Raw genomic sequence first — 26,583 nt, 5'->3', positions numbered from 1 at the left:
ATGACTGGGTATATAGTAAATATCAAAGCATTATGTGCTGTTAAAGCAAAATATGTGGCTTTACTGTTGGTGGGGTCATAAGGGAAATAAACTAGTTACCACCAAGAGTGGAATTCCCTTTCCAATTTAGTTGCATTATCCCAGGATACCTTTTGAATTTAAGTGGGTAAATTACTTTCCTCTCCTTCTTTAATAGTTAATGTCACAGTAAATTGCACTCACAACTGAGAAGCATGTGTGGTGCAGAATATGCTATAGTTACCACACTGATTTGCATAAATAAAAGAAGGGAGGGGTCTCCACCCTATGGATCGAGCTTGTTGATGTGTGAACCAAATTTAGTTTGTGCTGGCAATGGTTGCTCCTGTAAGAACGATGAGTTGTCCTCTGATGGTTAGTTAACTTGATCTTCAATGAGGGTGTGCTGGTATCAATTCTGGAAAGACAAAACAACACAAGTCTTGGTGGGGTTTGTCCAGACAGGCTACCCCTTGGTGGCTCAAACTGTTTAACAGCTTGGAGTAATGACAAAAGTCCTTTTTCCCACTCAGAATATCTCTGTTCTGTCTCTTGAAATGCAGTTGAGTTGAATAGTAAAGATCTCTTTAGTCTGCCAGGACCAGTTTGGCCTTAATATTTCTCAGGTGAATCTCAACTTCTACTTAATGAAGTACTTGCTACACTGCTGCTGCTTCTTCCCCCACCTTTTTTTTTGGGGGGGGGAGGGGGCCAGGGAAGGGGTCTCCTGCAATTAGAGTTGCCCTCCCCTAGTGGGACACTCTCTGAATTTGAGTTACCAATTGCACATAAAATTCAGCACAGCAGTACTTAAAGGTGCAGTGTTGACATTCAGTTACCTGCAGTAAACAGTAAGCCACGTCTGTCTCTTTGGCTCTTTCACTGAACCAGACACGAGAATTGGAAGGAGGATGTGAGTGATCATAGCTCTTTTCTCCAAACCTGTCACCACCTAACCAATGCCCAAGATGGCAGCTGCTTGCATTGTGGCTGTTGGGTCTGCAGTGTTGGGTACCAGTGCTGACACAGTGGGGCCAAATCAATTAGAACTTCAGAAGTTCCGCTTTGAGGCACAGCAAAAGTCCAGCACTGTGGTGCACCAGCAGTCCTTGAATCAGGGAGTTCAGGCATCATGTGAAGTGAGCACACAGATGTCTCTGGGTTTCTTTCAAGGTTAATGTTCAACACACACGCACTGCCTTCCATTGTTGGGAACATTGAAACACAAAAAGTTTGCAATATGGACTTCAACTGCAAAGTGAGTAGTTGACATCTGCTTCTTACCCAAGAGCCATATATTAATCTTAGCAGCTTGGCAGATAACGTTTGCTCCATTTACTCCAGTCTTTGCCATCCAGGTTGTACAACCAGCTCCTTGGCATCCAACTGTGTCAGTATTGAATGTGCTCCTGTATCTATTAGAAATTTAATTAACTGCTGATGAGAACTAACTGGAATTAGAATTATTATGTATACATTGATAGGATACCACTCGCTGGATTTTAATATCTCCTCATTTATGGACATAATTCTCTTGCAAATCAGCCACCTGAATTGGATTGAATGGGGTAATTTTTGTTGTGTGACTTCCTGCTTCACTGCAAGGTGTAGTAGATCCAAGGGGAGCTGAAGGACGTAAGAAATCATCATTCCCTAGTTCTCTGTTGTCTGGATCACCCATATGTTTTCATCTTGTGGAAGTCTGCTATACTTTTCCTGCAACTCTGATATCTTTGATATCTTTGGTATTCCATATACAGCACCACTTTAGTAGCAATTTGCTGACCATCACCTGTGTGTTCGGTTTTGGTTGGGGGTTGTAATGCTACTTCCTCATCATCAGAAGACTGTGCAAATATTATGCCTTTTTGTCAGGGTCATAGACTGCTTTACAGTCTTCCAACTCCTTAATTGGATATAAAAAGTTACGATTATGAGAGGGTATTTCTGCAAATGGTTCAGACTTTAAACCCTGCAATTCCCCCCTGTAAAATTTTCCCTCACCCCATATCCTCAAGCTTCTCCTGAGGTTGCAACAAGAAATGCCTCTGCCTGCAGCATTCTCTCCCTCTCATGACTCTGCTCAGCAGCAAGCAGCTCCTCTGCCTGCAGCCTCTTTTCTTTTTACTGGTTGTTCCCAGCAAGAAGCAACTCTTTCTCCCAAAGGTGGCTTTCTCTCTCCTCGTCTAACTGATCCTGCAATCTTTTCCCCAAATGCTGCAGAGGTCCAATCATTTCTCCCTCTACCCGTTTGTTGGCATATTTCTCATTTTGGGCAGTGATTAAAGCCACTCCCAAAATTGCTCATAAAATTGCATTACCTTCCCCCTTTCATAACTTTTGTTCACTTAACACTACATTTACTCATTTAACCACAGCCTCAGGGTTACACAAATTTTCATTTGCCCATTCCAGGTGCAGGGGAGACAGGCAGGCATTATATCCTCTCAACTTTTCCGAATTCAGGGAGCTGACAATATCCTTACCCAGATCAAGGACCCTAAAGAGAATATTACTCTCATCTGAAAAAAGCTGTTGCTCGGGAAAGAAAAAAGAAAAAGAAGCCCAAACCTACCCTGAACCTACCCTCACTCGATAAAATCCCCCAAAAAAACAAAGCCAGGAAACAAGCAGTGCACTGGCAGCAATGAAACCAACATTGTGATTACATTTATTTTGCTTGGCTGTTCTAGTTGGATCCCAGTTTCGGGAAATAGACTTCATAGTTGAGCAACAGTGGCAAAAATAAGTTTATTTTCCCTGTGAACAGGCCACTCCTGATCATATTACAATCCTCATAAATCTATAGCTTCCATCTTAATAGAATCATATGATGAAAGATTCATAGGATTACAGAATGATTTGGGTTGGAAGTTACTGCCAAAGATAATCTATTTCAATCCCCCTACCATGGGCAGGATATATTTCACTAGATCAAGTTGTCCAAAGCCTTGTTGTCCACATGGCCTTGAATACTTCTAGTGACTGGGGTAACCACAACTTCTTTGAGCTACCTATTCCAGTGTCTCATCACCCTCATCAAAAATATTTCGTTTTTACATCCAGTATAACTTTTTCAGTTATAAACCATTGCCATCACTCTTGTCACTACAGACCCTAGTAAAAAATCTTTCTCCATTTTTCTTACAACTCATCTTACACCATTAAAATACTGCATTAATGTCTCCCTGGTGAGTTGTCTTCACCAGTCTGCAAAACTGCAACTCTCTCAACTTTTCTTCATAGAAGAGGTATTTCAGCCCTCTGATTTTTGTGCCTTCCTCTGGACTTCTTCTAAGAGGTCCATGTCTTTCTTGTGCTGGGATCCCAGAGCTGTATTCAGTACTGCAGCTGGACTCTCACAAGAGCAGAGAGAATCATGTCCATCAACCTGCTGGTCATGCTCCTGTTTATGCAACCCAGCACACAATTCCAAGTGCACACTGACAGCTCAAGTCTAATTTTTCACCCACCAATATCCCCAAATACTTTACCACTGGTCTGCTCTCAATACACTGAATCATAGAATCACAGAATGGTTTGTGTTGGAAGGCACCCTAAAGATCATCTCGTTCCAACCCCCCTGCCATGGGCAGGGACACCTTCCACTAGCCCAGGTTGCTCCAAGCCCTGTCCAACCTGGCCTTGAACACTTCCAGGGATGGGACAGCCACAGCTTCTCTGGGCAACCTACACCAGGGCCTCCATCATAGGGAAGATTTTTTTCTAATATCTGATTTCTGCTCTCTGTCAGTCTGAAGCCATTCCCCCTTGTTCTGTCACTCCAGGCCCTTGTAAATAGTCTATATCCATCTGTCTTGCAGGCTCCCTACAGATACTGGAAGTCCAGAAAAATCTGAATTCTCTCAGCCTTTCCTTACAGCAGAGGTACTCCAGCCCTCTCATCAACTTCACAGCCTCTTCTGGAGTCACTCCAACAAGCTGACGGCCTTCCTGTGCTTCATTCCCCCCTCCAAATGACAAACAGCATCACCAGGGAGGTGTATGTCAAGCCAGAACGGCTGAAGATGCACAAGTTATGGGTCCTGTTGCTGGCTGTAGCTCTAGTCTCATTTGTCTCCATGAGATTTATGGTGTTCCAAAGCATGTAAGTGAGGGAGAGGGTAGAGAAACTGTGTTCCCCCTCCCCTGGAAAGGAAGTGGGAACATGGAGAGTGTCTCCAGGAGGCCTCCAGCGGAGGAATCAATAGGGTAGGAGAGGAAATAGGCGTAGCAAAAGGATGCAATTATGGTTGTTTCAGGTGAATATCTCAGGGTTGGGGTGGTGGCAGGCAGTGCCAGGAGATGGCCAAGGGGAGATATTGGGATACAGGACTGTTGGGGTGGAGCAATGGAGGAAAGCTGTGTGAGGACATGGTATTCTGGCTCAGTTTAACCCTTCGTTTTTTTTCACAGACCTGACGTCGATGCTCCAGAAGCAGAAGCATGTCAAGGACTATTGAGCAACATAACACAGCCTCAGAGGTGAGAGTCATGGCTGCAAGTGTGCTGGGCAGTGGCAGACGGGCAACTATCTTGACAGGGTCACCTGGCAGCCTCAGTGAAGGCCCAGGGTGTAGGAAGGGATGCAACAGAGTCATTTGTTTTCAGCAAGTCTTTGTGAGAGCATTCAAGTCGCTTTCTTACAAGCTCTTTCTGCCCTAGGGTGAATGAGGTTTGGAGCCTGGAACACCTGAAATTAATGCAGAGCTGCCGCTGGAAGTTCAACGCTACTGCCTTGGCCAAATACAGGTGATTCCCACCAGTCACAGAGAAAAGCTACTCAGTTCACCTACTTCAACAAAATCATGACCAAAGTGGTTTATTAATTTAATGATGACACATGCTTAACCCAAAATGGGTGAACTAGAAATTCAGGATCAAATATCAATAAGGAAGCACATAAACCAAAATGTTAAGACGGTTACAAAATTGTCAATATACAACTACAAATTTCTTAACACCCTTCTGCAAATTAGCCCAAGAAATTCTAAACACACAGAGCCGCACTTATTGACACACTTACAAGCAAATCCTCTTCACAGCGTGTCTGTGTGCTCTAGATTTGTAGGAACCCCTTTTTCTCTCCAGTACACAAGCTTGAATCCAGATATGCACACTGTCCATGCAGTGGGTCCCTGCTTGCTGCACCCAGTGCTGACAGGCTGCACGCAGGCTCTGCACAACATTTGACCGTGAAGCTGCTCTGCCTGGCCCTGGCAGATGTTGTGCTGGTGAGGCAACTTCTGGCACAGCCAGATCAAGTTTGGGCTGCTGCTCTTTTTCGACCCTCATGAAAAATGGTCATGTTTCATTCATATTTTGTTTCAGGTGACTCCTTCTTTACTCCAACAGTCTCTTGGTCATCTTCTTTTGCATGATGAGTTTTGGGTGAATGCCTGCCCAGATTTTTTTATTAGATTGATCCTTGCATGACTGCCTACACCTACAATCGTATCTAAAGAGATGTTGTTCTCCAGGTCACATTGTCAGGACGAAAAATGCAGACACACCCATACCCACCCTCCTTGCATAACGCTTGTTACCCTGTCGCATCCCATATGCTGGCCTTTTATCTCACACATCTAAGCTATGAGAAGAGGGCTTGAATGCAAGCGTGGGTCAAGAGTGAAGCTGAGGCTGAAGCAAACAGGAAAGGCTTTGGAACTGTGACTGGGCTACAGAGTGGAAAACAGAGAGAGAATACTCTGGAAGTGTGTGTGGATGAGAAGGAAGAAAATGAAGGATGCGTGGAGATGGATGAACAGAGAGCGTATGACAGAAGTTGTTCTAACTTGACACAATGCCTCCTTTGGGTTCCCTGTACTTCGCAGAGCTTTTTGTCCCTTTACACTGTGCTACTTGTTTACCTAATCCTCTACTTCTGCTTCTACTGTAGCACCTTGCCTAGCCCTCTGCTCTCATTCTCAGCCCTCTCTCCTTCTTTATCCTGTGGCAGTCCTCCTTCATTCTTCCCCCAGACTTCTGCTCACTCTCTGCCCTTACAGGGCAGAGCTGGGGTGCTGCTGCAATGCCTCGGCCTGGCTGGCTGTGACACAGGAAAATGCACCCCTGGACTCCAGACTGTTCTATGATGCCAGCAGCTCCAAGAGCTTAAAAGTTAGCAGTGGGTTGCTGGAGATCCTGCCAAAGGTAGGAGTGCTTTATGGTGGAGACTACAACTCACAGTCTGCATGCTTTCCTCTTGTACACCCTGGAGTGTGTCCAGTTGGAGGATCCGTGGTAGGTCTTTACCGTAATTCTGTAAGGATAAGTGCATTTCTACATGATATTCTTTACAGAAATCCCCCTTTCAGGATGGTCTCTACAAAACTTGTGCTGTAGTGGGAAATGGAGGAATCCTCAGGAATAGTAGCTGTGGCTCTAAAATTGATGAGCACGAATTTGTAATCAGGTAATTGCTGCCAGCCTGTCCATGAGACACTGGCCAGAGGAGGGAGCTTTCATGGGAATAGGGTGTTGGTAGAGAAAATGGAGACAGAGGAAATGTTCTGAGTGGGGTTGAAGGTGAGGGGCTGGGGAAATTGTGGATAGAGGGATGGGTAAGATCTCAGGATATCATAGAACATTATTTCTCATTTCCTTCCTTTGCTTATCACCTCAATCAGGTTTAACCTGCCTTCTATGGACTTCCCTGATGATGTGGGCAGAAAGACAAATATTGCCACTGTGAACCCAAGTATCCTTAACACAAGGTAATAGGTGTGGTAGTGAAAACAGAGGACAGGACTCCTAACTTTCTTTTCCCCCACACACTATGGTCTTGAAGAGGCAATGTCTTTTGCCTCTGCCCTGAGTCCCAGAAAACAGACAGGCCTTTGCTACCATGCAAGGCTTGTCCAAAAAAAAGCTACCGACATTTACTGACATGAGATTCTCCCCTCTATGCAGAAGTATACAGAGGAATACTGCAAGCCTTGGAGTTATTTGGAGCAGAGTTTGATCAAGACTGATTGTTTTATCTTATTACTAGAGATTAATAGAATTTCCAGTCATTCCAGTGAGCTGATCCTCTCGAGGGTGACATCAAGACGAGCAGAGGGGCTCCCAGCTGCTGCTGTTGGGAGGAGCTCTGATGGGAACTATTCAATCTCACCTAGCTGCCATATTTAGTGAAGAATATAGGTACTACTTGTCCTACAGCAGACATGTAAAATAAGACAGATCAGGATGTGATCCAGCTGTACTTCTTTCCCTCCAGTGACTAAAAAAGACATTTGGGCAATTAGCTCAGATGTAGATATCTGTGTAGTAGATGTCTAAAAGCAGGTGGCATCAACTCTCTCCTAGCCCTCTGCTCCACCAGTATGGGACACCATTCTCCATGAATTTTGAGCTGTGGGACCATGAAGGTTTTAAATTTGAAGATCTCTTTCCAGCATTTTAACCAGCAGCTCACTATCAAACTTTCTGGGTATTTTCAAGCAGCTCCTCTGGTCTGTGTTAGGTACACCTCAGGATCTGGGACTCAGATCACCCAAAAGGCACATAGTAAGAGAAAATGGAGGTAAAGAGTACAACTGTTATTTCACTGCTTTGGGGCTGAATAGCATAAGAAGGTAGGAGGGAATGAGGATGGTGTTGGCAGAGGGTGACAGTCCCACATCTCTTGCCTCACAGGTTTCGGGGTCTGGTTGGTCGACGCCTGCCGTTTGTGAAGGCAGCATCTTTCTACGGAAAGACTTGGTTTCTCATCGCAGCTTTCTCCTTCCCTGGACTTAGTGAGGTTTCTTACCGAGCATTCTATGCCTTAGAGGACTCTGGCTCCCAGTCTCACGTCATTTTCTTCCACCCTCAGTATCTGAGTGCTCTAAGCAAGTACTGGCGTGATCATGGTTTTCATGTCTATCGCCTCTCCTCTGGTTTCATTCTAGTGAATGCTGCCCTGGAGTTGTGCCAACACATTACACTCTATGGATTCTGGCCATTCTCTTTGCATCCAGATGGCCATTCCCTGCCCCATCATTACTATGACAACGTGCTTCCCAAAAAGAGCATTCACAGCATGCCCAAAGAGTTTGCTTACTATGTGGATATGCACTTCCATGGTGTGCTGCAGCTGCACGTGGGGCAGTGCTGAAGGGTCAAGACAAAGACAAAGAAACAGAGTCTAAAGAACGTATAATTTTAAACTGAAAGAGTTTTCAATTAGAAAATCTTTACTGTGAGGATGGTGAAGCCCTGGCACAAGCGCTCCAGAGAAATTGTGGCTGCCCCATCTGGGGCACTGGAACACTGGAACACTGGAAGTGTTCGAGGCCAGGTTGAACAGGGCAAGGAGCAACCTGGCCTAGTGTCCCTAGTGTCCCTAGTGCCCATGGCAAAGGGTTTGGAACTGGATGATCTTTAAAGTCCCCTCCAACACAAGTCATTCTGTGATTCTGTTATTCTATGAACATGACTTCTGCTCTTGCTATTATCCATTCCAGGAGCTTCTGATGGAAACACACAGACCTAGATGCAAACCTAGACACTCTAAGGATGAAAAGTATTCACCTTCTCTTTTCCACATTGTTCCAGTAGAGGGTCATCTACTGGATGATCAGTAGATGGCATCAGATAATTTTAATTTTAATTAATTGGGGGGTGCTAATTTTTATCTGTTAGGGGTTAAAACATAATTATACATTATTATTTATATATAATTATATAATTAATTATCAATCAAATTATTATATATTATATATAATTATGATTATATGCTTAATTATTAATTATAAATAAATAAATTCTATTAATAAATTACTAGTAAATTCCTTCCTTTCTTGTCAAGAGTGCAAATTTATTAACTTATTAAGATTTCAGAATTTGAGTACCTCCTCTCAAAAACTTTAATTTCTCTAACACCACTTGTCAATAAACTATTCAACGCTTGCCACATTTTTGTTATGCTTTGTTGGCTTCTGTTTGTTTTAATCAGGCTCAGTTAGCTGATTCTTTTATCTAGTTGTCTTACCAGCATTAGTCATAAAGCATTCAGTTCTACCTATTTGCCCGAGCTGTGCAGTTAGTCGTCATTCATGCTGTTGCAGATCAGAGTTAATCTGTCAGCCCTCACTGTCTGGTGGATTGCCAGCTGCCCCAACCCCGGCAGTGCTCAAGGCCAGGTTGGACGGGGCTTGGAGCCACGTGGTCTAGTGGGAGGTGTCCCTGCTCACATCAGGGGGGCTGGAACAAAGTGGTCTTTAAGGTTCCATTGCAACCCAAACCATTCTATGATGATATGATTCTATGTCCTCGTGACACTGGAGCCTCACCAGAGCAGCTCGTTGGATCCCCCGTGGAGGCGGGGTGTCATACCTTTGTCCTTCACTTGGGATCACAAAGCTCATATCCTATTGCCCCAGGAAGAGCCTTGAGCCATGCATGGGGAGGAGGAGAGTGATAGTCGGGGCTTGGCATTTGCCTTGGTAAATACCCCAAGGCTTTACACAGCATCAGAACCACCTGCATGGTGCCTCTGCTTGACTCTCATCGCTGCCTCCAGTTTTCAGCATTAATGAGTCCGTGGAGAGGCTTTGTCAGTAAAGGCCCTCAGTGGGGCCAATTAATACTCCAAGAAACTTCAGAATTTCATTCTGACTTTGTCTTCTTGAGCAATTTGTTTAATCTCCTCTCAGTAACTAATTTAGAACCAAATACACCCTGGGGCTCATTAAAATTCTGGAATTTTCTTCAAGTCTTTGAGGATTGTACAGATAATTGGAGAGGTTTCAGGGGAGTAGTGAATGATGAAGATTTCAACGACCATTTAAAAAGAAAGGATTTTTGCTTTTTAAGACTATTATAATAATTTTTCACTTTACAGAAGTGATAGCAACATGATCCAGAGGGTGTCCTAAGGAGATCTGGGTGGACAGGAAAAGCAGTCTCCTTGAGCCCAGACACTATAACAACAAACTTCCTCATCACCTTCCTTTTATCTGCCCTGTGGGACTTCCATCACTTTTCCTTACATCAGACTTCTCCACTGAAATCTGCAGCTTCAGTGGGATGTTACAGCTCCTTTGCACCAACTCCCACCTGCTTTCCTCAGAGAACTGACTGCACACAGGCACGGGAGGATTTCTCTTCATTGTAAACAAACAAAAGTTACACAAAATACAACTTAATGAACAGGAAAACACTCCTTAACTGTATGCTAAGTCCAAACTGCATGTAGTGATGTCCACAAGGGACAGTGGAACAATAACTTTTTTTGGAGGAGAAATAGGAAATGCTAGATATAAACACAATGATGTAGATTAAGGAGTAAATTTTAGTACAAGCTAACCTGTCCCTTGTCCTAATTCTGAACACAATTGTTATGTTCAAGGCAGCTGATAGAGGTATTTCTCTGATCAAATTGAGTCATGTGCCACAGAGAGGGTGTGTTCAGTCTCTCTCTTTCCCATTAGCTGTATCTACTAGATGTCCAGTGACTATAAAGGCGGTAGTCTCATGGACATCCCTACATTGCTTCACCTAATCCAGTCCAGCTGCTGAATTTATTAGTCAAATAAAGGCCTTTAGTCCTAATTCAGATATCAAAACCATCTGCCACAATTGTCGCACATAGCTCGTAAGGGCAGAGCAGGTCATGGTCAGCTGTCCTCATTCAGAGCTGGTGCACCACAGAATCCCCAGGTCATCTCAGACAGATTCAGCTCACTTAGGAGAAAATCCTAACACTGAAAGTAGCCCTAATAGCAGGGAGGGAAGGTCTGGCTGCAGAGGAGATGTTTCAGGTCTTGGAACACACAGCCCTGAGGGCAAAGGTTGGTGAGGAGACAAAGGAGCTTGCTCAGAGGAAGCTGTGTGCTTTGAAGGGGATCATAGTTTCTGAATTTTCCCTCCCACATTTCTGCTTTTACTTTCCTCTCATACTCTGATCATATTCCCGCTGCCTGGAGATTTTCCATTGGGAGATGTTTCCCCTTCCCTAGTTTTTTCCCTGTCAGTGCTCACAGACTGCATCCCAAACTTTGTGCACTCACCCATCTCTGTAGGGCATTGGCTGGGCAATGTTCATGTTTGCAGATGGAGAAGGGCAGGTCAAAACAACCTGAAGGGTCTGTTAGCATCCAAAGCTGATGCTAATGCTGTCCACAGGCAGAGGAGTGGCTGAAAACACTTTACAAGGCTCCCAGAAGATCTGCTGATCTTTTAAAGTTACAGATCAGGCATCTGAGTGATTTGTTCAAACTGGAGGGCTCCTTTTCCCTCTCTCCCCTCACTCCACTACCCTCAGAGTAGGAAAATGAAAACACAAGAAAGGTCCTTAACTTTAAACTAATCCCTGCATTGAGTTTCCTCTTGAAAAGTCTCTACTAGAGATGTCCTGTCTGGATGTGTGAGCAGACCTGACTCACACAGCACCCTCCCAAAAGCAGGACCTACCCTGAAAGGGGTTTCTCCTGCCCCCCAGAGCTTCTTCCTGCGATGCCATGGGAAGCTGTCCAGGTGAGCTGGGTGCTGACCATGACCCTGGCAGGCAGGAGTCCCTGCCCTGGCACACAGCTTCCTGGGGCACTGGGACCCTGCTTTGAAGGACAGCCCCAGCCATCTCTGGGTGTACACATGGCTGAGCACCCCTGCAGACGTTCCTGGCAGAAGGAAGATGTTGTGTCCTGTCCTTTGACAGTGCAGCAGGGAAAGCCTGCTCAGGAGCACCTTCTCCTCCTCTGCATAAACCATGGTATGTGCCAGTTCTAAGAAATACTTCCAGACTACTCATCTGCATTGCACTGCAGCGAGAGACTTACTGTGTAAAGGTCCGAGAATCTTTCTCCAGCAGTGGGATTTCCTCTGTCCTCCCATACCAGATTTTTAAGCCTCTCTACCTCATTCATCTTGGAGCCTGCAGGCAGTGTCCTCAGCTCTTTTGCTCCTGGGCAGAGGCTCCAGGAGCTCCCTCAGACCCAGGAGCCTGTCCCAGCTCAACAGCAGAGCACCAGACTCTCTTGAGATGTTCTCGAAGCTCCAGGGCTGACAGTTCCTGGAATGCTGCAAGGTCCCCCCTGGGGTATGTAAGTTGAAGCAGACTGACATATGTACTGAAAGCTCCTCTGAACATTGGAGACATTGCATTTGTAAGAGTGATTTGTTCTCCAGAACACAGTAGTCTTTGGGAGAAGGACATTTTCCCCTACCTCAGCTCCTATCCCTGACATATTGCCAGGTAGAACACCTCAGAAGTGACAGGCGGGGGTCGTATCCCCTCATGTAAGGCAGCTGAGAGAGGGAGGATACCACTCCAGAGGAGAAGATCCTCTCCACAGTGTGGAGCTGTCCCCTCCCAGCCACTGCATGACCACAGTCATCTCCAGGGCCACAGCTCCTTACAGGAGGTTCAGAGACACAAGGGTGAGGGGCCTGGGGAGGCAAGAGAAGTCCCTGCACTTCCAGTGCAGGCTGAGCAGTACAAAAAAGCAAGTGTGGTTTCCTGCCCCACCCAGGGCAGCAGTGACGTGTGTACCCAACTCCCCCATGTTCAAAGTACCTGCAGCTACAAAGTGCCCAGAAAAGGCTGCAAATCTGCCAAGGAAGTCTGAGCCTTCAGTGCTGGAAGGACAGGCCATTTCTCTGCTGACCCAAAGAGAGGAATGTGTGAGCCCTTCTCAGTCCCACAATATTACTTTCCTAATTCTCTGTGCACCATGCAGATTCCTCTGGAGAAGCCTGCAATGCTCCTCTGGATGCTGGTCATCACCTTTTCTGCACTCCCTAAAGGTGAGAGCTCTCCCTTTCCTGGGAAGAGTACATAGACAAGGGGAAGGGGGTGGGGTGTGTTTTCCCCTGCCTGGGACATGTATAATTCCCAAAATACTTTGTCCTTTCCTGCCCTCCTATAGGATGTGTGCAGGTTGGAGGATGGATGCCTGATATAGCCCTGCAGTACCCCGCTGCCAGGCATAGAAGAGAGATCCACCAGTCTCAGGGCTAGAAGGGATGGGAGCCAGGCTGGGTCTTTGTGCCCTAGGCAGATCTGAGCTCTGCCCTGCCATGGTAACTCGACCCATCTCTGCAGACCCCCAGAGAATGCACTGTCCTGCTGGAGGTGGGAACTGGGGAGAATCAGGCTGTAGCTGGAGGAGAAGGAGCAGGAGGTGGTTCTGATGTTGTCATGTCTTCTCTTGGCAGCAACTGCAGGAGGTAAGACAGGTCCCAAGAGGGGTCTCAGGAACACAGGGCCATTTTGAAGTATCCAGCCCATGGACAGAGAAAGGTTGTGCCAGGGAATGGGGACCTCTTTGGAGCTTTAACTTTTCTCTATAAAAGGGAGAGGAGCAGGCTGTAGCACCCCAGCATTCTCCTTTCTCCTGACCAAATACCCTGTCCCTGCTGAATGTGCTGTCTGTGGTGGTGAGGAGCAAACCTGAGAGTGTGACACAACAGGTGAAAGTGATGGGAGGCCTTTGAGCACCCTGCACATATCCTCTTGTTGCTGTGGCTGTGGCCATGTGCCTTGGCAGGTGTAAGCTCTCAGGTGCAGCTGGTGACAGGTGGAGAGGGGCTGACAGCACCCAGGGGCTCATTGCATCTCTCCTGTGCCACGTGCCTCCTACATCAGCCACAGTTCTTCCACACTGCAGTGTGGGGCTGCTGTGGACACACAGGCCACCACCCCTAGGAGCAGCTCCCAGAGCACATCTCTGGTTTTGTGCATCCTGCACCCTCATGACTCCAAGGAGCTGCACAGTCTCACTCTGAGCAGACTTGGTATTTTCTATGGTCAGGACATTTCTTGGGAAGATTTAAGAGCCCCAATAGAAGGTCAAAAAGCTTTTTGTCCCTCTGGTGCTCACGGGCAAGTAACAAACCAATTCCCTGTGTGTCCACGTCCAGCCTGTTCTCTGCACTCTCTGTGCATGGGGATATGTGTTCACGCATAGCTGGTGAAAGGAGTAGGTGAACTGAGAAGGACTGGGAACTCCACACTCTCCTTCTACCAAGCTTCTGGATTTGTATTTAAAGATGCAGCGTTAACGAGCAGTTACACAGGGTCTTGTGAGTCTCCTACCTCAGCAGTTCTTTGGTCTGTGGTGTCTGGACAAGCCACTGCCTCTAGGTATAAGTTCTGGAACTAAAGGCCAAAATTCTGTGGTTTTGTGGACCCTACAACCCCAGGATGGACTACTGCACCCATGAGCTTTCTCACAGACACTCAGATCTCCCACCTGCCCTATGTCTTTCCAGGTACCCTTTCCAACATAAAGATGGTGGCATCTGGTCCTAAGGCGGGGAAGGTCTCTGGCTCATTCTCACTCACCTGCACTGTAGAGGGAACAGCTCTGGACAGCCCTCGATATGACTGGAATTGTGTCCGTCAGACCCCAGGAGGGCACCTGCAATTTGTAGGCTGGATCTACCCTTTTGGGAATAACACAGGCTATTCCCTAACCTTCCAAGGCCGAGTTACCCTTTCTGCAGATAAAATCAAAAGCAAGGTCTCCCTGCAGCTGCATTCCCTTACAGCCTCGGACACAGCCACCTACTTCTGTGCCAGGCAGCACACAGTGATGCCATTGCAGGGAGAGGAAGCACAAAAAGGGGGAGGGACTGCAGTGGTGGCAGGGCCCTTTCTCAAATGACAGTTGCCTGGACTTGCTCTGGGAAATATCAGTGAGGCTTGGGATCAATACATGTGGCCTCACCAGTGCTCAGTACAGGAGAAGAATCACTTCCCTGCTCCTGCTGGTCACACTGTTCCTGATCCAGGCCAGGATGCCATTGGCCTTCTTGGCCACCTGGGCACATTGCTGGCTCATGTTCAGCTTTCTGTCAATCCACACTCCCAGGTCCCTTCCTGCCTGGCTGCTTTCCAGCCACTCTGTCCCCAGCCTGTAGCACTGCAGAGGGTTGTTGTGGCCAAAGTGGAGGACCCGACACTTGGCCTTTTTGAACCTCATCCCCTTGGAATCAGACCATCTCTCCAGCTTGTCCAGGTCCCTCTGCAGAGCCCTCCTGCTTTCCAGCAGATCAACACTCCCCCCCAACTTGGTATCATCTGCAAATTTGCTAATGGTACACTTGATCCCCTCATCCAGATCATCAATAAAGATATTAAACAGAACTGGGACCAACAGTGATGCCTGGGGGACGCCACAAGTGACCGGCTGCCAACTGTTCACCACCACTCTCTAAGGAATCACTAAGGAATTGTAGTGTCTGTCATGGTGAGAAGAGGCTGGGAGAACCAGATGGTTCAGCCTGGAAGAAAGGTTGGTTGGGAAGCAGGGGATCTTCTCTGTATAAATACCTGACAGAGGGGAGTAAAGTGGATTAAGCCAAACTCTTCTGAGTGGTACCCAGGGAAAGGACAAGAGCAAATGGGCACAAAGTGAAATGCAGGAAATTCCACTTAAACAAAGCAAAAGATTTTTCACATCCTGGATCTGGACAATTTGCCAAGAGAGGTTGTGGAGTCTTCATATGCAAAACTCAACTAGATATAGTCCTTAGTGACCTGCTTTATCTGACCTTACTTTGAGCAGGGGGTTGGGAGTTAACAGTCTTGTAACATCCCTTCCATTCTCATCTATTCTTTAACTCTCTGTTTCTGGGTCAAATATCACCATCCCTTTCCACCACAACCCCTCGCCTCCCACCCAGAATCCACACAGAAAAAGAGGCAGTGATACCAATGAAAATTAACCTCTGAAGAATTTGTGTATCAGAGACTTATTTTTTCTAGAGCATGGAAATATTAGAGATATGAATGATTTTAGGTACAGAATAATCTTAATACATAAGAAAGTAATCTGACTGCATCTGGTTCTTGACATTCTTAGGAAAGTATCCTCCCTTAAATCTCTAGAATTTTATTAAAAATATATCTGGAATCAAGTAATTTGAGTTAAAAGGTCTCTTACAATCCAAATTGATCCATATTCAGTGTCACCAACTGTGGGCAATATTTCATTAAGAGTTGTATTATTACCTTAATCTACCATAAAGGTGATGCTGGCAATGCTATTATTAATAACTGTAATTGTGGTTTGATTTTCCAGCAACAAAAGGGCAGAGGAAGAAAAAAATGCAGCATTCAAAAGACATCAAAGAAGAGGTGTCACCTGACATTGGAATGAAAAGACAGTTTTTGTATGACTATTCACCACTGTGTGGTCTCGGTGACACAGTGGTTAAAGGAGACTGAATCACCCAGCACAAACTGACTTCTGGAAAAGCCTGAAGGTGCAACTTACCCCAATTCCTCACGGCATCATCTTCCCCCAGACAGCTGCATCCTGAAGAACACATCTGATTCTGACTGGGGTTCAAGCTATGGGACAATCACTATATGCCATGCCAGTTTTTCTCACACTCAAATACAGATACTGGTTTCCAGATCATTTGATTTTGAACATACTCGTACCAACTCCAGTTCAGCAGATTCATGTTTTTACTTGACACAGTTTAGAAGTTTCTAAGTTACACATTGTGTCCCCTCTACTCCATTGCAGAGAAACAATTGGTTCTAAAGAAATTTTTTGCTTCCCAAGCTACTTTACAGAGATAAAACAGTTCAATCAATTGTATTTGGTGCATGACTCTCTTCACAACATTCAGATGACTCCCTCAAATGCAGGCCCTTGAAGCTAGGTAAGAAGACTTTAGCTTCATGTGGCAGGTCTGGTTTTCCCTGACCAGATCATGACCCTACACTCTACTACTGAGCATCACCATTGAAATGGATCCCTCTATCTTCAGCTCAGCTCACAGCAAACAGTGCCCCTTTATCCACCACCTCCATCTAGTGTTACAATTCTCCCACCCTTCCTGCCATTTCCACATCTGTTTCTCCTTCCACTCAATGATTTAAGAGATTATGCATTAATTCCCTCTTGAACTGCATGATTAATGTTTTCCTCCATGGCCCGGATCCTTTCTTTGCCCATGACAGCTGCAGTTTCTTCCCATTCATTATATCTTCATGGACAACTGAAAGGAACACTGTCTGAGTTTCTGACAATGCCAGTGTACTTCACTGTCAGAGCAACCCTAAGTTAATGCATTCATTCTTAAACATCTTCATGGGCTATAGATTAGATTGCTGCAGAATCTCCATTGCTGCTAAACACTAAGGAGGTCTTAGAGTCTGCCTGAAGTCACCCAGGCAACTCATAGCTTCTGGGAAGAGAGGAGGGCCATGCCCTGGTCATCTTAGAGGTCCCCTCCCTCCTCCTTTTTGGTGCATGTTTATTAACCCTTATGGCCAACTTTCAGCACTGCTTTAGTGGAGGACCAGACCAGCACTTTTGCACCTTTTCCCCTTGCAGTCACTGTGACTTGGGTTGAAAAATCCTATACTACCTCACAATTGCCATATAATCTCCCACCACATAGGATTTTTTTTTTTTTCAGGATGTTAATATACTTCCCTTCTTCCTGGCCTTCTCCAGCTTGACAGCAGTTAGAGATTGGTATTAAATTGTGTTTCCTTGGTATACCACCTGTACCCAAGTTTTCTTTTTCCTTATAAGCTGTTAGTATGAGTTTAGCTTAGAGCTGCTACCTCAGGGTAAGAGAACTACAACATGTCCTTTTAAGATTTAAGATTTCACCACCACAACTTCCCTTCTAACACTGAAGTGGCAGCTGCTTTGCTGTCCAGCCTACTTATGAAGGATGTATTCAAGCAAAATTTATCTTTGCTTGCATTTAATGTTTCACCCAAGTCCTTAGTTTCAGGTGGCACTAAGGATGCAGAACTTGCCCATTATGCAGGATTTGGTCAATCCTCTTTGCACCACCCAGGGTAAAATCCTTGTTTAATAACTCCTCACACGGAACAATGTATCTCTACCTAGTAAAGAACAATAATTTTTTTTTAATTTTTAAAAATACCAAAAGCAGGATAAAGACTTCCTGAGGTAGCAAATGATCCTCACACTGGCCCACCCAGAAAGATGACAACTCGAAAACCCCAGGTTGAGTGTATTCCTTTTCTTCCTGGGCAACAAAATCAGAGCATAAAGAATACAAAAAACAACATCAAAAAAGTCCCATGTCTGTAACTCCGAAGAATTTTGCAAATTGCTGTAGAATAATACTCAGACTTTAGTCATGAGACTAAAATCTGAGCCTTACCAGACCAACATTATAATCCTTCATCATAATCTTACAGGTGTCAAGCAGGTTCAAATCTCCTCTTTTCTTTCCACCTTCAGATCCCTATTTTAAAGTCCATGTGATTTCTTATGTGGTATATAGGGCATATAACTCCAAGTCTCACATGAAACACTGTACAGGAAAAGGGAAGGAAGCAGCACTTTTTGTAACTCAGTATATCACTGTGCTGAGAACTTGGGGTAGCTCACAGTGGCACAAATGCCATAAGGTCTCATTCAAAAACCTCAGATTACCAAAGGAACAATACATTTTGAAGAAAGAATGGGAAAAGGAAATATATTGAAGAAGATAACTGCAGAATTCCTAGGAGTACTTATTCAGGAAGTATATTGCTTATTGAGATAATAGAAGAGAGAAGCTTTGGCCTGGATCAAATTGTTTAAAATCACTCTGCAATGAAATTATTTTTTCTGCCCTCAGGATTTTGCTGATTTTAGAGCACTTTCATTGCTGTCCATATATGGATCCTTTGGACAAACTCTGGCATTTTATTGTCTGGTTTTATACACCTTTAGAGTGTGGTGAGGAAGGTGGGTTTATTTGACTATGTGCAAACAGTGTGGCAACAGACAAGCTCGTATTTGGAACAGGAACCACTTTTTCAGTTGAGCCAAGTAAGTTCCACTTGTTTTACTAATAACGTATTTCTGAAGTCTTCTCTCCCTGTGTGTTATGGTTAAGCCTTTCAGCCTCATCAAGTGAAGCATTTTTGGGTAATTAAAAAAGAACACCAAAACCTTTTCATATATATCATACATATCAAGCATATTAAGCTACTCTTGAAGTAAATAATGTTCTTAGTATTTATTTTTTTTATTAGAAATTAATTAGATAATTTCTGTTGTATTCTTAAAACTTCCCTCCCTCATTTCAAGGTCCCTCAGTTAAATATATGTGTGTGTGTGTGTGTGTGTGTGTGTATGTATATGAGGACAAGTTTAGGAGTCCAAGAGATTAGAAGCTCCAATGAAAATCCCACCCTTATACTCCCTTTCCATCTTTGATCTCCTCTATGGCAAACAGAAGGAAGAAATAAACATAGAAAGACACTCAGCTGTCAGGGGACAGATGTGGCTGGACTGTATCTGAACTACCCATGATTTAGCTCTCAGAAAAGCATGCAGAAAAATGAAGTCAACACAGAACAATGCTTCTTTTCTTTTCAGAGAGTCAAAAAGAATCTGCCCCAGAAGTCATTGTGCTCAAATCAAAGAAGCCTAAACAACATGACAATAAACTGAACATGGCTTGTTTGGCGAGGTCTTTCTACCCTGAGAACATCAGCCTTGATGTGCCTGAGAGTGTTGTTTTGTACGACCTGAAGGCACCTCTGGTCACGTCTGGGGGGATGTACAGCACCATGAAGGTCGTTGGAGTGGAGCCAGATGCAGAGGTGACCTGCAAGGCTACGCACAAAGGGAACAGGAGCAAAACCAGCACAACTCTGCCAGGTACAGTGCTGTTGTCCAAGTGCCACATGACTTTGGAAAATGCATCTTCCACGATTTTTTCCTGCCTTTTGAGGATCTAGCAAGGAAAAGTGCAGTCAGAAAGATATTTAGGCACTTAGGTGAAGACAAGATATTTAAAAGCACTTAGCATATGTGACCTTAATTCAACTATTAAAGCACAACAAGCAACTAAACCAACCTAAACTTTTCTCATCCCCAAAAAGAATAAAAACAACCCTCTAATATTTGTGAGTATAACTTTATCTAAGAGAAAATAGTTGAAGGGACATGGGTACACATGCCTGCTAGAAGAAAGCTTGAAATAACTTCTATGAAAAACACAAAATAAAAAAGGACATATGATTGTTCCCCAGATATTTTGGTTACCTTTTGATCGTTTTTTAAATTGTTGTTTTGCTTCAAAAGGGAGAGAAAAGTAAAACTCAACAATCCTGAGGAGGGGGGTTTCTGCAATCACATATAGAAAGCTAATTTTTCTCTTCAAGTTAATAATTAATTAATGACCTGCCACCTGATTCTCCAATACTGCTTAACTACTGCTGGGAAAAGAACTATAGGTATGTTTTGTGCAATTCTTGTTTTGTATAGTTTGGATACAATTTATAGAGTCTGTCTATCATTTGACAGAAGAGAAAACTGAAGAATTTGGAACAGTTAATGATTGCAGCATTACAGATGCTTCTAAAAGAGGTGAGTTGCCTAAAGGAACATCAGAATACAGTTGCTTTATTGGAGATTCAGTAACAATGCAGGAACGTGCACTGCCTTTGGTAGAGAAATGCCTGAATTGGAGATACTTACTAAGCAATAAGCTGCACTTTCTGCAGACTCAATATCAAAACATGAATAACTGCTTTCTCCTGTGCAGAAATGTCAGAATTGGAAATACTTATTGAGAAATGACCTGCTCCTTCAGGTTAACAGATACGATAGCAGACAAATTCCCATGGGATAAAACAGCAATGGGAAGTCCATTCTCCTCTCTTCCCTGCACTACATTCCTCTCTCATATTTTCCCCAATTCCTGCATCCCTCATCTGGCTATGATGTGTGGATTTTCCTTCTTTTTTGGGGGTGAGTGGGGCAGGGTGGGGTTAATATCAAGATGACACTTTCTTCTCTCTTCTTCTTTTTAAAGCAAATGTCAAAATGAACACACTCTTCATGGCTGTTTTGGCTTTGAGAGTCCTGCTGGCAAAGAGCATCATCTTCAATGCACTCATGAGTATCAAGCTGTTCCTCTTCTGAGGTAGGAAACACATCATTCAGTCCCTGGGAACATGGGAGGCAAGACCAAAGAGTGGCCATTTGCATCCTTCTGTAACCCCACAAGGAGTGACATCTGTTCAGCTGTTCCTGTTTCCACTGGATGAGTTAATTTATCCTCCAAATTGCACCTTATCCCAAAATCAGGCTAATCCAGAGCATCTCAGGTTCTATTAGAAATCTGTGGGTTGTTTCAAGTGGCAAAGCACAAAGTCTGGGTAAACGTCAAAATCAGAAAGAATATAAAGGGAGAATCCCAAAAGCCAACAAAGACAAAAAGAGGGGCAGGAAAAGAAGGAAGGAAAATTATAAATATCAGGTAGCCAAACAACCAAAAAGTATTTGGCTACTCTATTGCAGATTAACAGGAACTCAGCACCACTGCATTAAATATGAATAAGAATTTAAAACAAGCACTGTTTGCTCTTTCAGGTACTGTGTGCGACAGCAATGGGCTGAATAAGAGCAGGAAAGAACACACAACAGGGTAACACTGTGTGTCAGCTTTGCTACCCATGAACATCTGAAGAATCAACAAACTCCCCCATTTCTGTAGATCTGTGAGTCTCTTCACTTCATCAAGGTGCTCTTTAGTGCACACCATCTAGAATCCTTCTTAGACAGCTAATGCTGTATAATGCTGTATAATGCTGAACTCTTGTCTAGCTTAGAATCATTAATAGAACAATTTCTGGTGTTTCTTATTTCCCTCATCCCTCTGTTGAGTAGGAACAGTAAGCTCTCCTACTCCTGGATCCATTGCACTGATGGATCCAAATTGCTTAGATAGTTTTGAAAACTTAAAATTTAACTGTATACTCAGTATGCTTTCAAAATACCACCTCTGGTCATATTACTTTGTTGTCTACAGAGATAATGATCTTCTGCTCAGGGATCCCAGGCACAGGGGGTGTACTGTGTAATTTCAATTTTTACAGGATTTTATCGGTGGCAATTTTCCGAGGCAGGTCTAGGTATCATTTGGACCTAAAGGAATTCACTTCAGACAGATGTAGTGTTTTCATTTCCATTTCTTCTTTTGAGCATTTTTTCTTTTTTTTAAGTATATGGTACCTGCGTTTTAGGTTTCCTTAATATGCACCAAAATAAAGTTTTATTATGCTTGATTTGCACTGTGCCATTTCTTCTGAAAGTTGGAAGAAAATCTTTGAAATTCCACTGTCCTATCCAGTGACCACTGAGAACTAGAAGATTACTTATTACATTCTAGATTACCTTTTCATTAAATTTGTCTTCCTTGGGCTTTCCACGGGGAAAGAGAAAGGCTCCCTGGCCAATTTAAAAGATTTCAGGACACCTGTGAATTCTGGCCCTATTGGGTTTAAATGAATTTTAATTATGTGTGGCCCTTTCAAATTAATCAGGCTCAAAATTGTGGATCATAACAATAAGAGAGACAGGTCTAAAGAGAAATGGTGAGAGAACAAGCTGCTGATTTTCCACACACCAATACTAGGAAGGGGCCAACAGGAAACACTGGGATGTTCTGATAAATCACCCAACTGTTGGCTGGCAGTCACAAAAACCCAACACTAACTTCTGTCTCACAAGCTGCAAGCTGACAGGATGCTGTGGTTAAAACACACTGACTCTATCAGGCTGCTCAAGACAAATCCCCCCTTGCTTTTAAACACATGTTAACCACTTCCCAGGGGGCAGGGCCCACAACATTTCTCAGGTGCTGACTAAACCACTGTTGACTCCAAAAAGGCTCCCAGAAGGGTACATGGTGAAATCTATTTAGCTAACTTTGACAGATTTAGTTCAGACCCTCCCTTCAGAAGTTGTGACATTTCTATGGTGAAACCACTGTCTCTAGGTCCTGCAGCTCTGTGCTTGGATCTCAGGAGCACACACTTAGTGGGGAAAAGCACGGTAGTCTTGTTATTGTTTCCTAGGCATCCCAAGAGCCAGATGGACATGTGGAGCAAGCTGACAGCAAATCTCCCTTGAGACAGCCCCCTTCCTGTCCCAGTTAAACAGGCCATACTCCACCTCTGCAGCCTGGGTGACTCAGCCACAAAACCAGGCTGCTCTCACAGCACCCTTCTGCTACTCTGTTGCTCCCTTTTCACTCTGGCTCCTGAGCCTGAGTTGACTTCTCTGCAGCTAGTGCCCAACACCTCTATTTCCCTCTCTGGGGCAAAGGAGGTGGAAAACATGCTGGTTCAGTGCAAGGGTTTGTAGGGAGAGAGGCATCCATGGGAACAGGAGAGTTCCCGCTGCAGTTCCCGTCTCCCTGCAGACGTGGACAGATAATGCCAGACCAGGCCAAAGCTTGGTGTTCCCTGTGCTCCAAAGGCAATGGATGGAAAGGTGGGAAATGCTGTTGGAGCAGGCCCTGCTCTATGAGGACCATGATTTTCCCTCTTCCCAGCTCTTTTCTCCCTTCACTTGGCTTTTCCCTGGAGCTGTGGTGTGCCAGCACAGGCAGCCAGTGCCTCCCTTAGTCCCTGAATGCCCAGGACTGGACACAGAGAAAATAACAGGAATATGGAAATCCCTGCACTGGGGGCTTGTGGTGCTCTGGATTAAATCTTGGATTTATAATGTTAAAATTGTGGGTGAGGTGAGGCGTGGGGTCTGAGGAGTGACAGCAGGGAGGGGTGGGAATGGCGGGGGCTGTGGCTATAAAAGGAGTGGATGGGGTGGTGTCACTTGATCAGTTTTTGGGGTCACAGGGAGAAATCCAGTGCTGCATTTGCAGGGCTTGGAACTGAGCCCAAGTCCTGTTATTTGAGGCTCACAAGCAGACACCCAGTGCTGTGTTTTGGGGGCTCAGAACCGGGCTCACGCCGAGAATTTTTAGGGTATTGGACAGGTGTTACTGTCTTCTCTCTTACCTTTTGCATTATGTGATTCTCCCTCGATCAGAGAAGGCATAAAATGGAGTAGGATGGGGAGCTCATTTCGTTTCTGTGAGCTCCAGGCTTGAGACAGCTGCAGAGCATTTTGTTTTCAAATATTCCTACCAAACACAGTAAATTTTAAGCTCCTTTGGGCACTTTTGGATCCTACTGTGCTGCTTCTCCTCTGATCTTTTACCTGGGAAGTGTGGGCTCAGAAGCACCTGCCTACTGGATGGGTTTTTATGCTTCCAAATTTTTTTTCTTAGAAAAGCAATCAGATCTGCCTGCAGGACAGGAGCTGGTGGAAGAGGGAGGGAACTTCAACCATTTGGGGGGCTTCCCTGTCTTTATTTTTCTAGCAGAACCCCTTTTTTTGGGGGGGAGGGGGGTAATGTACTTATGTCAACGGTATTATTAAAGACACGTGCTGCTGTCCACATTTTGGGTGAAAAAAAGGGAGGGGATTGGAGCCTGGGGGTTGATGATCACATTTGGGACACTCCGATGTCACTGGGAGAGCAATGATGCAGTGGAGGAGGAGATGAGTGGGGAATCAAGGGGGTCAGGTGGGATCTCCCCAGAAAGGGAGGTTACAGCCCAAAAATGCCAGAAAATTCATAGGGAGTGTGTGTGGAATACTAAAACCTTTAAAGTTTCTAATTTATATATATATAAACAAATATTATTAATTAGTATAAAATTATTTTAAAATAAAACCCTGCACATGCTATATTATATACAGGACTTTAGGATATAAGAAATTCCGAATACGGACCTATAGGGTTTGAGAATACAAATGTAACTTTTGAATATATATATATATATAAACTAACAAAGGGCTGGAAAATGCAAGGAAAGATGCTCGATATGAAGGCAATAGGAAGAGCTCTGGGTGTTGGGAGGTTTTTTTTCTGTCCCCTCTCGCAGTCCCAGCTCGGGACCTCGGCTGGGAGTGAAATCGCCGCTGTGGTGAAGGCGAGGTACTGCAAGAGTTTGGTGACTCGCGGGTGACGCCTCCTGACCGAAAGCGGCAACATCGACGTTCTCTGAGATGGAAAAGGAGGGACAATTTTGGGGTAAAACCTGAGTTAGTCAGGGATGTTTTAGGGAGTAATATCTGACTTCGTGTATAGAGGACAGAATGAAGGTTTCTGAGGGGAAAGCAGAGGCAAATTGCGAGGGGGAGCAGCAGTGGCTTTTTCTGACAGAGATGCTGCGGTAATTTAGAGGAAACAAAATCACGGTTTTTTCAGGGTGAATTCAGGGGTACTTTGGAGTTGAAAAAAGAGCCTTTCTGAGAGAAAGCCTGGGAACTCAGAGAAGACAGAGGCAACATTTTGGACAGAAAATCTGGGATTACTCAGAGAGGACAGAGGTGACACTTTTAACTGAAAACCTGACATAATTTAGAGGGGACACAACCACTGTTTCATGTCGGGAAGTGTGAGGTGATGTAGAGGGGAGAGAGATGGCATTTTGGTGTCTCATGTGCAGAAGATGGGCACTCCATGGGCAGCAAAACCTTTCTGTTCTGTTCCTTTGACTGGGAGGAATCTTCGGCCGTATTCAATTTTGGGAGGCAGACTCACAATTTCAGCACAATGGGAGTTGTACAATCCTCCTCAGCTCCAAGTCCTAAAGCCTGACAACTCAAACCTCTTCAAATTATTTACCTCGGTGCCAAGTTCTGGAATTGGTGCAAATATGCTGCTTAGTTTCAGATAACCTAATTTCGTAAGAAATGGTGACAACCAGGAAGCATCCACTACAAGTAAACTCTGGCAGTGTTTATTTGAACTGAGGTCAAATAAGGATGCAATCTGACCCACACTTTTTGACACTGAACTTCTTCCATAATAACAATGAAGGGGGATGCAGCACAGACTGTTGGGGCCATGGGAACACTAACTAGTTATCCATATTTTCCACCCTGACAATGTTTCTGTCTTTCTAAGGTATCTGGTAATTGTCATTCTCTTTTATTTGAATAATCTTTTGAAGGACCAAGACTTTGGTGATTTTACATGCAAGTCCTTTGCAAGCATGTATTCATATAAATAGTATTGTTAAAGTGTTGCTTTTCTGTGTTTTTAATAACAAATAAGCTCCACACATGCTAAATTGGGTATTTGGGAACATAAAGCAAACTTGAGATATTTTTTCCCCTCCGTGTTATAAACTCCTTGTCACGTGCTCTGCAAAATGGCATGATCAGGATTTTGAGAATTAGTGATGCGATTCTTCGCTCCAGCCTCAGTTTATTCAGCTTCTTGTTTATGAGTGTTATGGAGAAAAGATTTGCAAAGAGCATTTTTAGATAAACTGAAGTGGGACTCCAACATGAGCTATCCAGAGAAGGGCAATGAAGATGGTGAAGGGTCTGGAGCACAAGCTTGATGAGGAGCAGCTGAGGGAGCTGGGGGGGCTCAGCTTAGAGAAAAGGAGGCTCAAGGGGGACCTTCTCACTCTCTGCAACTCCCTGACAGGAGCGTGGAGCCAGGTGGGTGTCAGGCTCTGCTCCCAGGGAACAAGGGACAGGATAAGGGGACAGAGTCTTGAGCTGCGCCCCGGGAGGTTTAGGTTGGACGTTAGGAAGAATTTCTTCACAGAAAGGGTGATTAGACACTGGAATGGGCTGCCCAGGGAGGTGGTGGAGTCACCGTCCCTGGGGGTGTTTAAAGGACGACTGGAGGCGGCACTCGGTGCCATGGTCTGGTTGACACGGCGGTGTTCGGTCACGGCTTGGACCCGGTGGTCTCAGAGACCTTTCCCAACCTAATCCGTTCTGTGGATATCGGCACTTCCCAGCTGCTCACCGGCCT

General features: G+C 44.7%; 1 protein-coding gene and 1 pseudogene across 1 annotated transcript; both read left to right on the top strand.

The window, feature by feature from the left end:
• The first annotated feature begins 4,186 nt into the window (after positions 1–4,186).
• LOC113947710 (alpha-2,8-sialyltransferase 8F-like) lies at positions 4,187–8,119 on the top strand. Its single transcript, XM_027644555.1, has 6 exons — positions 4,187–4,230; positions 4,435–4,503; positions 6,027–6,171; positions 6,321–6,433; positions 6,648–6,734; positions 7,660–8,119. The coding sequence occupies exons 1-6, from the start codon at positions 4,187–4,189 to the stop codon at positions 8,117–8,119; spliced, it is 918 nt and encodes a 305-aa protein (XP_027500356.1).
• A 4,416-nt stretch (positions 8,120–12,535) lies between these two features.
• Positions 12,536–21,113, top strand: LOC113947681 (annotated as a pseudogene).
• Positions 21,114–26,583: the final 5,470 nt, after the last annotated feature.

This window comes from Corapipo altera, unplaced genomic scaffold (assembly GCF_003945725.1).
Source record: "Corapipo altera isolate COAL_440 unplaced genomic scaffold, ASM394572v1 50, whole genome shotgun sequence".
NCBI classification, from domain to species: domain Eukaryota; kingdom Metazoa; phylum Chordata; class Aves; order Passeriformes; family Pipridae; genus Corapipo; species Corapipo altera.
The sequence above is the reverse complement of the archived record's forward strand: the minus strand, read 5'-3'. Positions and strand labels throughout refer to the sequence as shown.

Excerpts from the sequence above, each read along its gene's own strand:
- LOC113947710 (XM_027644555.1), top strand. The coding sequence starts at position 4,187 with ATGGAGAGTGTCTCCAGGAGGCCTCCAGCGGAGGAATCAATAGG. Across the intron at positions 6,172-6,320 it reads TGCTGGAGATCCTGCCAAAG|AAATCCCCCTTTCAGGATGG; the intron begins GTAGGAGTGCTT and ends TATTCTTTACAG. Across the intron at positions 6,434-6,647 it reads GAGCACGAATTTGTAATCAG|GTTTAACCTGCCTTCTATGG; the intron begins GTAATTGCTGCC and ends CACCTCAATCAG.